The sequence below is a fragment of the Cervus canadensis genome, chromosome 29 (genome assembly GCF_019320065.1).
Source record: "Cervus canadensis isolate Bull #8, Minnesota chromosome 29, ASM1932006v1, whole genome shotgun sequence".
Lineage (NCBI taxonomy): Eukaryota > Metazoa > Chordata > Mammalia > Artiodactyla > Cervidae > Cervus > Cervus canadensis.
The window spans coordinates 20,657,521-20,674,847 of NC_057414.1; the positions used below are offsets into that span (position 1 = coordinate 20,657,521).

A 17,327-nucleotide genomic window follows, 5' to 3' on the forward strand; every position below is an offset into this window, starting at 1 on the left:
ATATACACACATATATATACACACACACACACATATACACATATATGTGTGTGTATATGTATAAATGATCTTTAAATCCTAAAGCAAAAAGATCCTCACAGTTCATGAGACACAGAGTGTGAAAAGAACAGGTTTACAAATCCAATTTCACACTCCCTACATTGAAGAAACCTTTCAGATGGGATGGCTAATGGACCAACTATATTGTTCTTTCTCTCTTCCTCTCTGTTTGAGGACACATAGTTAAATTCAAGTAGATTGAATGCACATATAATATGACCATGCTGTGTGATCTATAGACATTAAAGCTTGAATCAAGGGGACATTTGCTGGAGAAAATTTTTCCAATAAATTTAGAAAATAAGAAACAATTAAAAATCGACATTATCTTTACCCATAGTATTCTATTACTTTTGAGTATTCTACTTTTTTCAAATCAGAACCATACAATGTATGGATTTTAGAACTGATGTACTTTATCCAAGATTTTTATGGCCCCAAGTAAATTTTTGTTAAGACATGAAGAAAACAGAGAACTTAACAAATACATTTAAAAAGCAAAATGAAAACAAGAGAAAACCTGCAAGTGTTGTAGTCTCGTTTTTCCGAAGGTACAGTGTTGTTTGGAAAATCGGCTATGAGGAATACTGACAGGCTGTTATTGACATATCCTCTCATAGGCCAAGTTTCGTTTACTGAGTAGGCATAGTAATAAACTAAACGGGGAATCATGTCCGATGTAAATGCAACAATAATAGCCTAAAGGACAAAGCAAGAGGAAAATCATGAGCTAATAATGCAGTTTTATCAAAGTCTGATTTGCATATCGTTCAGATCTTTGTGCCTTAAGGATGCAAAATTACTACTATGCTATTACCAATCATGTTAACATATGAGTCTTTGACCTAAAACATGAAATAGTTCACTTATGGTGTATGATCAGTATTACAAGATTTCATAGCTAGAAAGAGTTACATTGAAATTTTAACCTCATTGTTTGTTTCCAAAAACACCATACCTGTATCTGTCTCTTTCCATCTTGCATAGCTATTTCTCACATTTCTTACTCTCTTTAACCAAATTTTACTTGCCTGGATCAATTTCATAAGATAGGACAGACTCTGTGTATGTGTGGCAGGGGGTGTATAGGGAATGAGGAATGGAGAAACAGAAGACCATGTACTGGTAAATTTCCCATTGTTCAGTGCAATTAATTTCAGTATTTGATTCTGTAGGAATGGTATTTTTCCCATCATTTCCTAAGCTCTGGAATAGTGTAAATGTCATGTTCCCTTTAGGTAAGATGAGTCAATTTAAAATCATTTTGCTCTGCCATCTACATTTTTAGTTATAGATTTTTAATACTTTAATCTTTTATTAATTTTAAATATTTTATTAATGTTTAATATTTTTATTAATATTTTATTTATATTGCTTCTATAGCTACTGGTACATTTCATGTTTTATATCACTTACTGAGCACATTTTGGCAGTTTTATTTTCTAAAAAAGTGACAATTTCAAACAGATTTTAAAATGTATTAGAATAAATATATATATATAGCATTTTTATAATTTTCTCACCTGTACATTGTAATTCTTTTTTGAGATTGTCAGAATTTTGTTTATCTTTTCAATGAACCAACTCTTGATTTATTTAGCAATTATATTACCTTTTATTTGTCTTCTAATGTGATTATTTCTGCCTATACCTTTATTCTTTCTTTCTTACCACTTTCTATTGATGAGTTTTACATTTTTTCTTAGTTTCATATAACAGGCTCAGTTCATATTTTCCTTCTTTTCAATAATACAAGCATTTACTGGTATACACTTTTTATAAATATGGTTTTAGCAGATTCGTATGAGTTTTCATTTTAATTAAGTTCTCCTTGTAATTTCAATTTTATTTCTTCTTTGTGCAATAAGCTTTCTTGGAAGCATGAATATTAAGTGGCTAAATTTTCTTTTTTGGCTATCTTATTATCAAATTCATTTTTCATACCATATTGTATGTGAATATGCATTGTAAAATTTCAGCTTTTGGGAATTCAGTTTTATGACCATTTTTAATAAGTGCTCCATAAAAATAACAGGTAAATGTTGTATATTCTATTTGTACTACATAACTTTATGTATAATCAAGCTTTAATTATATTACTTATATTCTTTATACTGTTACTTATTTTCTGTCTACTTTCTCAGGTGGTATAGCTATGATGGTATTTTAATAAGCATGTTTTACAATTTTCCTTGTATTTCTAAGGGTTTGCATGTCACAGATTTGTCTGTGTTGTTTAGCACATAAAAGTTTAGGGATGTTTTGTCTTTATGAAGGTCACCATGATGAAATCAATGTAAATATTGAGTTAAACATTATACATGATCTCCCTACCCCCAAGAAAAAAATCATCAAGTACAGTTTCCACTGAAATAGGTCTACTTACATTAGTTGCAACAGAAAGGACAGCCATTCCGTAAAGAATGTCTTGCCAAACACCTATGCTATGAGCCTTCGCAGCTACAGGTCTCCTGTACTGAGTCGTAAGCTTCCAGGCATCCACTCGAATCTCTATTATGTTATTCAGGAGCGCGAGAAGAGGGGCCAAAGGAAAAGAGGCCACAAATAATGTAACAAATCCAAACTGGATAACTGCGGGGACAAAAGACAAATTCACAAACTCATCATCGTGGAGGGGAAAAGGGAATAGTCAGCCTAACTCCTGCCACTTCCTTGATTTTGAAGGGATCTACACCAGCAACACCCTCCAGGCCTCCTTCCAGCTGCCTTCTTCCCCTTTCCTAGAGGAAGCACAGTGACTTATTGCTTACTAGAACAGGAAGGAGAAATTAGTCATGCACAGCTCAGTTCTATCCCTGCTGTTTCTTTTAAGATCTGCTTGTCTGAAAAAAGCATCTATTCTTGTTAGATAAGATAGTCTTCTTATTCATAAAACACAGTCTTTTTTTTTTTTTTTTAAAAAAACACAGTCTTTTATTATTATGACCTATGTTTAGGTCTTCTAGTCTAGTATTTATATTGGTATTGGCACATCTGTGGGGTAATCAAGCTTTCTATTTTACTGACCTATGTACTTTTTAAGATCAGAAATAATTACTGACTCATTTGTATGTTCTGAGTATATAAAAGTACTCAACTATAAGCCTTATGAATGAATGCATTATTTAAGATTTGAAGATGCTAACAGAGGAGAAGGTAGTATAAACAAGACATTTGAGAATAAATCAGAAAATGAACCATATAAACATCAGAAATATATATAAGTTGCATGTGAGCAAAGGAAATACAGATATCCTAGAATGAGGTATTTTTTAAGGTACCGGTCCTCTGTACTAACTTGACATCTTTCTGAGTATGTTTTACTGTCTTTCCTCACTAAGGCTTCACACCGATATAAGCTGGCTTATTTCTCCATGTTTCTCCTTTTGTTTCCATCAGCGCTTGGGGTAAAAGAACCCACGTAGCTGGCAGACTGTACTTCCCACAGGAGAGAACCAAAAAACAATGAGACAAAGATGACTTTCCACCATAGGAAAAAAGAAAAAGGAATCTTCCACTAGTCCTCTATTTTTAGATAGATCTTGAGTGTTTCTGGATTTCAAGATTTCTCATAATACTTTCTCATTAGCACCAGTCTTTTCATCTACTAATCCAAGAGAACAAACTGCCTCCTTCCTAACTTCTCTACTGAACCAAGAAACAGAAAATTAAGGTGAAGTGTGATGCAGAAACAGCTTGAATTTCTAGGTTCAAATCTCAGATCTTTACCTATAATCTCTGTGGCCCATGGCAAATAACTTTTCCAAGCTTCAGTATTCTTTCAAATAAAATGCAGTGAATAATGACTGTTCAGTAAATGTTTTAAGATTAGAGATACAGTATGTAAAACAACAAGAATAAATTAACTCTTAGTTGGGTCTCAATAATTAATCTTGTTATGAAACACTGATTTCATCTTTTACTTTCAGTTATAACCTCTGACACATTTATGTAAAAATTCACTTGAAACATACACAATTATTTAAAAATTACAGCCTTATGAGTCCACAAATCAAGGACTGCCTAGTTTTATAACTGTAGACATCTTCCTATTTGCCCAAATATACCTATTTTAATTCAGCTATCATATGTACGTATTTCAGTGGAGAAACAGTAACAAATTCAGATCATCTCATTTATTCTACCATGACTTTTATGGGCCATGAAAATAAGCTGGGAAAACTGTCCTCTTTAATTTCACCAAAACAGCAGAGAGGTCATTTGAGAGGAAACACTCTAAGTAGATTCCACAATCAGTCCTGGGGTTCTCTCTCTTAAAATTTCATCCCAACCTCTCTTCAATCCTAGAATATTTTATGTGTTTTTTATGTCCAGTTTGGTTTTCCCTTGCATATCTACTTTTAGCTTCATTCTTTTCAGCCTGAAAAAAGGATATACACTAACTGTATGTCAGACTCCAGTAATGTTTTTCATTGTATTCCCTCTATGAGCAATCACCAAAGCATAAAAAAAAAAGCAGAATATATCATATTAACATTAAATTGATAGGAAAAATATCTGAGATTGCTGTTTTGAAACTAAATTTCATCCTGCATTATATTTGGGGAAAATAGAAATACTGAGTCAATTTTTTTCCATATTTAGCCACCAATCTTTTCATCCACTATCCAATGATTTATTGAACACCTACTATGTGCAAGGTAGGAAAAATATTAAGAGGTGAAAAACACTTATTTTACTCAGCTTCTTTCATGTTTCAAGGCAGAGGTTGAAAATTACCTGTTTCCAAATACTCATAGAATAACCCAAGAGAACCAAAAGTTTCAAGGTCATGATCCTGCTCCCATCGACTGTATAGCTTTTCAGAGTTGGTTCGGGCTTTTCGGCGTCTCCACCAATTCAGAACCAAGCTGTTGGAAGTGATAAAAGTAAACATGAAATAGGATTTAAGAGAAAGGGGTCAGAGAATCAGAGTATTAGATCTAAAAAATGGAGGTGAGGGAGGGCAAGTAAGTTTAGATCACAGAACAAGTAGAGAAAGACGTGACTGCAACTAAAGTCCAAGTCAAAATCTAGTGTTCTGTTCACATCTATTTGCTAAGGACAGAAGATCTTTATCTGGATGATTAAGAAAGGAAGACAACCCTGCCTCTGCAGGGTAATGTATTTACTCAGAGACAGTTCTTTAAAGGGCACATGGAGGAGAGGCCACCACAGGACTGTTTTTACATATTTAGTTCACTAACCTCAATGATGCTGTGATACTAAGGCACTTGGGGGAAAGAGAAATGGGTTACAAGAGAAAATGTATGACAAGGGAATACAGAAGTTTATCTAACACATGACAATAAATATAATAATCCTACATAAGATATTACCTAATTCAATTCTATATATAAATATATACATAATACATACATAATATATATATAATTTAATATATCATGATATATTGGATTACCTAAGAAAAGACTTTTTCAAAATTAAAAACTCAATCCATGTAAGAGATCATATTAACACATTTAAGGAGAAAATTATAAAATCATGGTGAGTAATGCAGAAAAATGCATTTGATGTATTTCAACAACCTATTAAAACCTATTTATGATAGAAAAGAAGGAAAAGAAGAAAATTGCCTCAGTTTGACCAAAAGCATCTACCAAAATCCTGGGCTAAACATAATTCTTAGTAGGGAAAAATTAGCAGAATTCCCTTTAGAATTAAGGTAAAAATAAGAGTGTATATGATCACATTCAAGACTTTAATGGAGATCTTAGCCAAACAATAAAATGAAAAAGAAAAAGTCAAAAGAACTGGAAATGAAAGAGAAATCTATGATGACAAACAGTAATGTGAATGGACTGCTTGCCTAGAAAACTCAAATGAATATAGACAAAAATTATTACAAATAATAAGAGTTTATCAATATATTGCATTCCTATACATTCACAAAACATAGTAGAAAATATAATTTTTAAAAGGTACCATTTACAATAGCAATTAAAAGTATCTAGAAATGGATTTGATCAGAGATTTAGAAGACCTATATGCTGAACTTCAAATATTTAAAGTCATTAATGTCCAAAATATATGTTTGTGAATAAAAAGACCTGGCATAATATAATGTTAGGTGTTTTTACTGAAACAATTGAAGCATAATTCCAATCAAAACCCAAAATACTTTTCCATGTGAATTCTGCCAAGATGTTTCTAAAATTTACGCAGAAAGATGAAAGACAAAGGATAGTGAAGACGTTTCCATAGATAAAAAATAAGTAACTGACCCCACCACATATGAAGAGTTAATGATAAAGTTGTCTTAACGGAGGGAGTGCAGTACTGGTGTGCCTGGCGCTAAGTCACTCAGTGGTGTCTGACTCTCTGTGACCCCACGGACTATGGCCCGCCAGGTCCTCTGTCTATGGGGTTCTCCAGGCAAGAATCCGGGAGTGGGTTGCCAAGCCCTCCTCCGGTGGATTTTCCCAACCGAGGGATTGAACCCGTGTCTCCTGCGGCTCCTGCACTGCAGGGGGGTTCGTCACCATTGAGCCCCGAGGGAGGCCCTGTGGTACTGGCGTAGGGATAGACGAATTCTGGAACAGAATGGAGGCCGATTATAACCTTGCATTTGCTGTTTGGCATAAACAATGTTGCAGATGATAGACAGTGGGGAAAAGGGACTTTCAATAAATGGCAACATGAAGTTATGTGTGTAAGAAATGAAATTGGACCTTTTATAGCAAACATGAAAATCCCTTCCATAGTATATTAAGAATTTAAAAGAGAAAGGCAATAGTAATGCTACAATATTAAAAATATTTAAATATAAGTACATGAGAATTGGTTTTTGATCTTGAGGTATGAAAGGATGTATTGAACAAGACTTTAAAAATGCTAAACCATTAAAGAAAGAGTTGATAAAAACTCCACTATATTAAAAGTATGGACTTTTGTCCATCTACAGAAGTGGTTCCAGACTGGAAGCGATTTAGCCCACATGGGACATTATTTGAAGCATCTGGTTGTCACAACTGGGGAGAAGGTGGGCTACTGGAATATAGTAGGTAGAGTTCAAGGATGCTGCTAAACATCTTACAGTGCAAAGGGAGCTTCCAATACCAAACAATTATCTGGTCCAAAATGTCTGTAGTACTGAACATGAGAAACTGATTAAAGATACTATTAGAAAAACTTGTGCTGGGATAAGGTACTTGCAGCACATATAACCAAAAAGCAAGCAAACAAAAACACAGTAACCAAAGTTATAGAGTATTCCTACAAATCAGTTAGAAAAAATATAAACAGACAAGGAGAAAAATGATTAAAGAACATGAACAGCATCTCATTTGTATGGTCAAAAGACTTATTCATGTTATTAATCAAGAAAATGCAAAATAAGAGCAAAATGAGATACTATTTATACTCTCCAAACTGGAAAAAATTAACTAATAAGCAATATAAAAGCATGGTGTCAAATGTGTTAATTAGAAGGAACACTTATATGCTGCTTATATCAAAACTGAAATACAAAGAAAAAAAGGAATGATAAAAAGGGAAGAGAACCCCTGAGATTTTTGAGACAATACCAACAAGATGGTAGCTGGAGTCACAAAGGAAAGGAGACCATCCAATTCAAGGAAGAATTTTTTCAGGAATCACAGAAGCACATCTATGTGCTCCATTCTAATTACAAACCTCTTAATTTCCTATTTAGTAACCATTATCTTGAATTCTGTAATAACTTCCCTGCTTTTTCCAAAAAAGAAAAATGGTTATATCATCTATGATTCTTTTGAGTTAATTTTTGAGTGAAGAGTCAGAGTACATGGAGTTTTGTTATTTTGTATATGGATGCCCAATTGTTCTAGCACTAGCTATTGAAAAAAATCAGTTTTTAATGAATTGTTTCTGCACCTTTGTCAAAAGTAAAATAGCTAAAAATAAATGAAAAAAAAAGTAAAATAGCTATATTTGTGTGGATTTATTTCTTCAGTCTCTGTTCCATTTGGTTTATATGTCTATCCTTTCACCAGTCCTGAGTTGATTAATATGGTTTTATAGTTAAGTCTTAAAACCATGGACAGTGAAGCCTGGAGTGATACAGTCCATGGGGTCACAAAGAGTTGTACATGACTGAGAGATATTGAATAATGTCAATTTCCCCAACTTTATTCTTCTTTATCAAATTTGCTTTGACCATTCTAGTTAATTTGTCTTCAATATAAATTTGAGCATATGCTTCACTATATCTACTAAAATCCTGCAGATATTTTGATTGGAGCAACAGATCTATTTATTAATTTGGGGGATAACTGGCATCTTTACTAAGCTGAATCTTTCAATCCATCAACACAATATTCCTCTCCACTCAAACAGATATAATTTTTTTCAACAGGATTTGTGGTTTTCAGCATACAAATTTTCCACATTTTGAAGATTTGTATCAAAGTGCATTTCTCTGAACTATCAACTGCTGTACTGACAATGTTTCTTCCATTCCATACTTCCATTTCTTCTTTCAGTAGTTCTTCCAGTGAGGGTCTATGAACGTAAACTCTTATTTTTCTTTCATGTCTAAAAATGCCTTTATTTCACCTGTACTTTATGTAATAATTAAAATGCTTCTAGAAATCTAAGGTGAACTTTTTTTTCACTAAGAATCTTGAGAATACTTTTGCATGTAATGTTATTGGTAAGAAATCTGTTGAATATAGGTGGCATTCCTTTTTCTTCTGAAAGATTTTAAGATGCTTTTATCCCTGATGTTCTATAGATTGACCATAACATATCCAATTATGAATTTAGTTTATCTTGCTTCATACTTTGGATTCATTTTCATTTCTGGAACTCATATTTTTATTAATTTCAGAAAATTTTCAGCAATTACCTATTCAAAGAATTTTTTCCTCCACTATTCATTCATTTTTTCCCCTGAAACTACTAGGATATTAATGTGGAAGCCACTTTATATAGCCCCCCTGCCACTTTAATTTTTTTAACCTCACTGTCTCTCTGTTCCACTGCACAATGTGGGAATTTCTCAGTACTGTTTTCCAATTCACTAGTTTACTCTTCAATTGTGTCCAGTCTGTAATGGATCCCATGTATTGTACTCTTTATTTAAAGTGTGATTTTTCACTTTTATATATTAATAATTGATTCTTTTTGATATTCATTTGTTCTTATTTCATTTATGTCTATGTTTATTTAAAGTATTTCCTGACCCTTTTTATTGACAATATCACCTCCTCCTATACTATTAGACTTTGTCAGAATCTTCCACCTGGAGTAAGTTTACTTTCTAAGAACTGATTTTGTTAGCGACCTTTGTAGCGTTACATCTCATTTAAGTTTTCAAATTTTGGTTTGCAGGCTTAAATTTACTTGTTTCTCTTTTCTTCTACTGCCCTGTCTGTCTCCTTTCCTCTCTGCAAATATTAATTTTCCTCTTCTGTTTGGTTTAGGGGTTTAACTCCATTCTTCCCTCCAGGTTCTCAATCTAGAGCTAGGATTTAAAATAACAACTTGGCATTAGTTTGGCATTATTTCTCTGTGGCAATATTAGGGATGTGGTGTATCAAATACTGTTTGAAAGGATAACATCTATGTTCTTCCTTTGTTGGCACATGAAATAGCACCCCAGGAGTACTGGGAAACTGTTGGGGTGGGTGAGAGCAGGTTGAGAGGGTGCTTTCAATCACCTTTCATGAGTAAGAATAAACCCAGCCCCTGGATTTAAGTACTATTAGACTGACTAGTGCCCTGTTTCAAATGCTCCACTTCCAGTCTAGTTCATCCTATAGGTGTTAATACCCCAACAGTGTCATTTCCTAACTCGGAGCCCTGCAATATTACAGGCTTATAATTCTCTCTCTTTCTATCCATGGGAATTTTCATCTTACAACTGTCATTTTGGTTTGCTTTCTCTCTTCTTCTTTTTCTTTTTTTTTTTTTTTAAACAATGCATTCATTATTGCTATACTTTGGGGACAGAGAGTGATCCCTTCATGTGCCAGCATTTAATTCATAACCGATTTTCGTGCCTAGATGTATAGTTGAGCAGGACCCTGTGGGGCCTTCCTGGGACAGACTCCTCCCCATATCATCTGCTTTAGCTCCTCTTTGAAGGAATTAGATAATATTATCTGAGGGACATTTCCTGAGTTGTTTCACAGATATGAAAACCTCCACCAAATGGAAGATGTTAACTACTTAATGACCATAAGCATATACCCCCACGACTCCTTAGGATTTATAATGTTTACCTCTGTGACATCGCCCTGTTATGTCAGCATCAACCAATCAGAGAACTGTGCACGAGCTGATCACATATCCTATGACCACCCCCAAGGTCACCCGGACTTTGAAAATGCTTTCCTGAAACCCATCGGGGAGTCCAGGCTTTTTCAGCACTAGCTGTCCCAGACTATTTTATGGCACATTACAATAAACTTCAGATATGCAGATGACACAACCCTTATGGCAGAAAGTGAAGAACTAAAGAGCCTCTTGATGAAAGTGAAAGAAGAGAGTGAAAAAGTTGGCTTAAAGCTCAACATTCAGAAAACTAAGATCATGGCATCCGGTCCCATCACTTCATGGGAAATAGATGGGGAAACAGTGGCTGACTTTATTTTTCTGGGCTCCAAAATCACTGCAGATGGTGATTGCAGCCACAAAATTAAAAGTCGTTTACTCCTTGGAAGGAAAGTTATGACCAACCTAGATAGCATATTAAAAAGCAGAGACATTACTTTGCCAACAAAGGTCCATCTAGTAAAGGCTATGGTTTTTCCAGTAGTCATGTATGGATGTGAGAGTTGGACTATAAAGAAAGCTGAGCACTGAAGAATTGATGCTTTTGAACTGTGGTGTTGGAGAAGACTCTTGAGAGTCCTTTGGACTGCAAGGAGGTCTAACCAGTCCATCCTAAAGGAGATCAGTCCTAGGTGTTCATCGGAAGGACTGATGTTGAAGCTGAAACTCCAATACTTTGGCCACCTCATGCAAAGAGCTGACTCATTTGAAATGACCCTGATGCTGGGAAAGATTGAGGGCAGGAGGAGAAGGGGATGACAGAGGACGAGATGGTTGGATGGCATCGCCAACCTGATGGACATGGGTTTGGGTGGACTCCGGGAGTTGGTGATGGACAGGGAGGCCTGGCATGCTGCAGTTCATGGGGTCGCGAAGAGTCGGACTCGACTGAGCTACTGAACTGAGCTGAACAATAAACACTGCACTTTCCTTTACCACAATCTGGTGTGGGTAGATTGACTTTATTGTGGGCAGGCAAGTGGACCCGACTTTGGTTCAGTAACAGATGTGTCCATGACACACAGATATTTTCAAAGAGTTTGACTTCCAGTAATTTTGAGAAATAAAATGCAACTGTAGAATAATTTACAGAGCATATAACATTTAATTTCCCAGTGAAATATTAATATATTGAGTGAAATAAACTTCACTCAAGCAAACAGAGATGCATATTTAAAAATCTGTATTACCTTTATATACATTTGACTGTTGATTAAAAGTGGAATAGCATTGAACATGTATATTACCCCATGTAAAACAGATGACCAGTGCAAATTCAATGCATGAAGCAGGGCACTCAAAGCCAATGCTCTGGGACAATCCAGAGGGATGGGGTGGGAAGGGAGGTGGGAGGGGATTTCAGGATGGGGGGAAACACGTGCACCCGTGGCTGATTCATGTCGATGTATGGCAAAAACCACCACAATATTATAATTATCCTCCAATTAAAATAAATAAATATTTTTTTAAAGTGAATTTTTTGTTGTTATTGCTGTTGACTTAGACGTTAGCTAACAAAGGCACCATGATACTCAAAGAATTTCACCTTCTTTCAGAGGAAATCTCTCATGGTTACTTAAATAAAGCAAAAACTTGTAAGTCATACATACGGATAAATGGCCTCTTTAACGTTTCCGAAGATCTGTTTCCCAGTCATTATAATGGTCAACTGGGTTGTCAGTTCTACTAGACAGCCTGCAGGATCACACTAGCAGGAAGAAAAAGGAGAAAAATTAAGTGAATGATGAAAAGATGGACTTTTGCGACAAAAGGAAACTCAAACCAGAAGGTGAGAATCTGAAGATTTGTATTGGAACAGATATTAAATGATACAAAGGGATATTTAGTCCCAAGTTTCGAGCATGATCACAGTGGTGGTGGTGGTGATTTAGTCACTAAGCCGTGTCCGACTCTTGAGACCCCATGGACTGTGCCCGCTAGGCTTCTCTGTCCATGGGGATTCTCCAGGCAAGAATACTGGAGTGGGTTGGACTGTGCCCGCCAGGCTCCTCTGTCCATGGGATTCTCCAGGCAAGAATACTGGAGTGGGTTGGACTGTGCCCGCCAGGCTCCTCTGTCCATGGGGATTCTCCAGGCAAGAATACTGAAGTGGGTTGCCATTTCCTTCTCCAGGGGATCTTCCCCACCCAGGAATCAAACCCGGGTTTCCTGCATTGCAGGCATATTCTTTACCAACAGAGCTACTAAGGGAAGCCATCTAGTTGCATTAGATTTAGCTGTGGAATATGTTTAAAAAAAAAAAAAAGAAAGAAAGAAAAAGACAGGTTTCTGGGCCTTATTCTTAGAAAATTCCGAATCTTTCTATCTGTGTTAGGGCTGGAAGTTGTTATTTTCTTCATGTGACCTGGTAGCAAGCCAGATTTGGAAATCACTGAGCTGGTCTAATTCTATACCCATATGGGGAGCATTTTCTGCTGTACCTCTAGGAAGTTATCATTCATCCTTTGCTGGAAGCCTTCAGGAATATAGAACTTACTTATTCCAGTTCATAGCTCATGTTTTATATCAAACAATAGGTACAACATAACTTTCTTTCCCCAAACAAACGGGAGAGTCTATCAGCAGGATTCTAAGACCAATATGCTCCATGGACAGTCAGTATCTTAGACTTTTCTTGAAACTTGATAAAATTTGAGTAAGTATGGGGCACACCTAAAGGTCCTGAACTAACAGTGAGTTACTGAAGCCGTAAATATCACCTCTTTAGAGAATTCTTACCTCTTCACTTCTCCACACACCAAACAAATATGTGTATTTTCCGGGATATCCCACAAACTTCCCTTTAAAGAATGCTACGTAAAAGCAGGATGAATAATAATTTACAAACTGAAACAGGAACATTTTCAAGGTAAGACTGCTCTCATACTCCTGGTGAGTCCGAGGAATTTCTGATTTAAAAAAAAAAAAAAAAACAAGGTTAATAATGTGCCTCCCTGTTTCTTCTTAAAATGTTTTACTCCCCGGGACAAGTGGATAGCTAGTCATATTACTCAGTGTATTGAAATGCTCCCCACTCAGTTCCTAACTGACCAATATTAAGTAGCTATGGAAGTGTACTAGGCTTTTTAGGACCGGCATTGCATTAATCTCATCACCAGAGAAGCCTGGGAAGCCATCATTAGTATGTTTAGAGGGGTGAAATACTTGCCTGGGGCCACACAGTCAGAATATGGAATTCAAACCCTTATCAAACTGAAGCGCCTCCTGCTCATCTCCATGATTCCCAGGATATCTGTGTGTGTGTGTGCGCACACTCAGTCGTGTCCGACTCTGCGACCCCATGCACTGTAGCCCACCAGGCTCCTCTGTCCAAGGGATTCTCCAGGCAAGAGTACTGGAGTGGGTTGCCATTTCTGTCTCCATATCACTACATGATATCCCGTAAACATTTCAGATCTCTCTTGTCTATTTCCAATACAGTTTAAACAAAGTAAATCATATAAAGGGCAGAGGGTGATTTCCACATTGAATTGTGCTTCCCTCTCATGAATTAAATGGGATTATCAATTTTTAAAACAATGTCATGCAAACAGTGGCATATAAACATATAAACAGTGCTGCGATGAACATTGGGGTGCACGTGTCTCTTTCAGATCTGGTTTCCTTGGTGTGTATGCCCAGGAGTGGGATTGCTGGGTCATATGGCAGTTCTATTTCCAGGTTTTTAAGAAATCTCCACACTGTTCTCCATAGTGGCTGTACTAGTTTGCATTCCCACCAACAGTGTAAGAGGGTTCCCTTTTCTCCACACCCTCTCCAGCATTTATTGCTTGTAGACTTTTGGATAGCAGCCATCCTGACTGGCGTGTAATGGTACCTCATTGTGGTTTTGATTTGCATTTCTCTGAACAGTATACTAATGCATATATATGGAATTTAAAAAGATGGTAAGGATAACCCTATATGCAAAACAGAAAAAGAGACACAGATGTACAGAACAGACTTTAGGACTCTGTGGGAGAAGGTGAGGGTGGGATGTTTTGAGAGAACAGCATTGAAACAAGTATACTATCAAGGGTGAAACAGATCACCAGCCCAGGTTGGATGCATGAGACGGGTGCTCAGGGCTGGTGCACTGGGAGGGCCCAGAGGGATGGGATGGGGAGGGAGGCAGGAGCGGGGATCAGGATGGGGAACACATGTAAATCCATGGCTGATTCGTGTCGATGTATGGCAGAAGCCACTACAATATTGTAAAGTAATTGGCCTCCAACGAATAAAAATAAATGGAAAAATAAATAAATAAAGTGGATGATCATGATCTACCGCTTAATGAACTCCAAAGATAAGAAAATGTTAAGAGTCTCTTCACACCATAGGAGAATGGCATGAGCTGTGAAAGAGTAAGGGACCATGTTTTTCTGAGATGATGATCTTCCAAGGATATGAGCTGATCCAGCCAAAACCAGGACATGTTCAGCAACATGGAAATGGTGACACATATTCTGAAGACACAGATAACTCCTCCACTTTACTAAAATTTAGTTGCATTCCTACAAAATCTCTAATGTGAGTACAGGTGATTTTTCTCAGTGATGAAAGCTAAGGTATTTTTAGGTGCTTGGGTTTTAGGTGCTAATATATACCATACACACGCACACACATATATATGTATACACACATACACACACACACTGTTGCGAACTCCAAATATGAGAAGAATATTTAATGGCAGTGACTTCCCAGTGTTTACCCTGCTGCTGCTGCTGCTAAGTCGCTTCAGTCGTGTCCGACTCTGTGTGACCCTATAGACGGCAGCCCACCAGGCTCCCCCGTCCCTGGGCTTCTCCAGGCAAGAACACCGGAGTGGGTTGCCATTTCCTTCTCCAATGCATGCATGCGTGCTAAGTTGCTTCAGTACTGTCTGACGCTGTGGGACCCCATGGACAGCAGCCCAGCAGGCTCCTCTGTCCTCAGGGTTCTCCAGGCAAGCATACTGGAGTGGGTTGCCATTTCCTTCTCCAGTGTTTACCCTAGTGCTGAGTAAATACTGTGCTGGTCCAATGACAGTGCACAGATTTGGAGAGAGGCAGAAGCTCTTGGAGAGGGCAGTCACAGAAGAAGGTGAGGCAGGAGCTGTCTCTGATTTCGTCTCCACCTCACTGGGGGCAATGGCAGAAACAACTGTGCTACTCTCCCCAAATGAACCTCCCATTCCACCTGGGGACCTCTTCACCTTCCCTCCTGGCTTTAGGAGAAATTTTCACAAGAACATAATCCAGCTCCTAAGACATGGCAACTGAAAAGAAAAGCACTAACTTTTAGATTTATTCAGGAGGACCTGATTGTTCTGCTTTTCTGACAGAGGCTTTCAAAATTCAACACCTCCCAAAAACAGTATACAAGAAATAAAAATTATCTGTGTCTTGAGAAATGTGTGAGAATTTTATTTAGGCTTCAATTAATCCCATCAAGGAAGGATCAAGGCAAGAATACTCAAAAAAGATCTACAGAGGCCTAATTCCTTTTAGTTCTTCTTCCTGCTTCCATTATAATAGGCCTGAATGTAGCTGTTAGGGAATTCTGAAGTACCAGGCTATGTGTCTACCTGTAGAGCAAAACAGTCTTGAAATGTGCTTTGAAAAGAACTCCCTGGGGGCTGATCCAGAATGAAGGTGTAACATTGGTAGGAATTCTTTTTCAGAGTCATACTAATGATTTGGCCAGCTTACCCATTTTTGTAATCCAGGCAGATATCTTTTCATAAAAGAAATTCAAGATCAAGATGACAATGAAGTTCAAGCACGATCCAGTGAGAGATGTGGCTATCTGGGGAGTGAGGTAACTTTTGACATGCTTTAAGGATGCTTCACTTTCCATGAAGCTAGCAAATGTAGCAAAGACTGACAGGCGGTATACAATCACAGCTACCATACACGCGACAATCAGAGCCATCTGGGGAAGGGAAACAAAAACTGGTCACTCTGGTCTCTGTATCTGGGCAACGTATACAGAGCTGAAACATACTCTTCTCTTCGGCTCATATATTAAGTTTAGCAGATCTGACGTGGAGAGCAAGCCAAGCCCGTTCCTCTCACTATTGTTGTTTAGTTGCTCAGTCCTGTTCAACTCTTGCGATCTCATAGACTGTAGCCCACCAGGCTCCTCTGTCCATGGGATTTCCCAGGCAAGAAGACTGGGTTGCCATTTCCTTCTCCAGGGGATCTTCCTGACCCAGGGATCAAACCCACATCTCCTGCTTGGCAGGCGGATTCTTTACCGCTGAGCCACCAGGGAAGCCCCCTCTCCCTGTAAATGGTATAAACGGCAGGAAGTGAAAACTAGGAAAGTAAAAAGGTTAGAGATAAGGCGTATGGTAGCAGCTGAGTGAGTAGAAAATAGAAAAGTGCTCGTTGCTCATCCTTTAAGTCCACCCTCTTGAACAAGTTGGAAAATTAGCCAGCAAGCCAGCATCTGACTGTGGCCTTACCTGTTCCTGGGTAGCCCTCTAAGATTTCTTCTTTTTTTGCATTTTTAAAAGATCATAAAGAAGACAATTATGTGTAAGAGACTATTTGTGGCCCACAAAACCTATAATATATCCTTTACAGCAAACGTTTGGTAATCTCTGCTTTAGTTAAATATGTATTGTGAAGATTACATACTTTCTCAAGAAAAATATGTTTAAAAATTCAATTTTATTTTCTCTTACAATATTGCCATTAGCAGTCTGATAAGCCTGGTAGTTTAGATATTTGTATAGATCCAGTATAAATTTTATACCTTCCCATATTGCAAAATCACAAAGATCTTTATAACAATGATAGGAGAATTTTATTGTGAAAGTTGAGGAACTGAATAAAATTAAATGAGTACTAGAAATAAATGACAGTGATCTTATCACACTAGAATATTTTTCATTTAGTGTCCCCAATGGATTATAACCCCTTTTAATTCTATCATCTCTCCTAAAATCCTTGTTATATCATCTAGGAAAATACACATTTAAATAGAAAAACCACTGCCTT

The 17,327-nt window shown here is 37.0% G+C and overlaps 1 protein-coding gene across 3 annotated transcripts in view; it reads right to left on the reverse strand.

Moving 5' to 3' along the window:
* ANO5 (anoctamin 5) overlaps positions 1-17,327 on the reverse strand; it is a 102,716-nt gene that overhangs the window by 12,320 nt on the left and 73,069 nt on the right. For all 3 annotated transcript variants that reach the window (XM_043451407.1, XM_043451410.1, XM_043451408.1), the window contains 6 exons: positions 16,032-16,254; positions 13,078-13,247; positions 11,949-12,046; positions 4,801-4,931; positions 2,447-2,652; positions 581-759 (listed from right to left, as the gene is read on the reverse strand). In XM_043451407.1, coding sequence (XP_043307342.1) covers positions 581-759; positions 2,447-2,652; positions 4,801-4,931; positions 11,949-12,046; positions 13,078-13,247; positions 16,032-16,254 — 1,007 coding nt within the window. The remainder of the gene's footprint in view (positions 1-580; positions 760-2,446; positions 2,653-4,800; positions 4,932-11,948; positions 12,047-13,077; positions 13,248-16,031; positions 16,255-17,327) is intronic.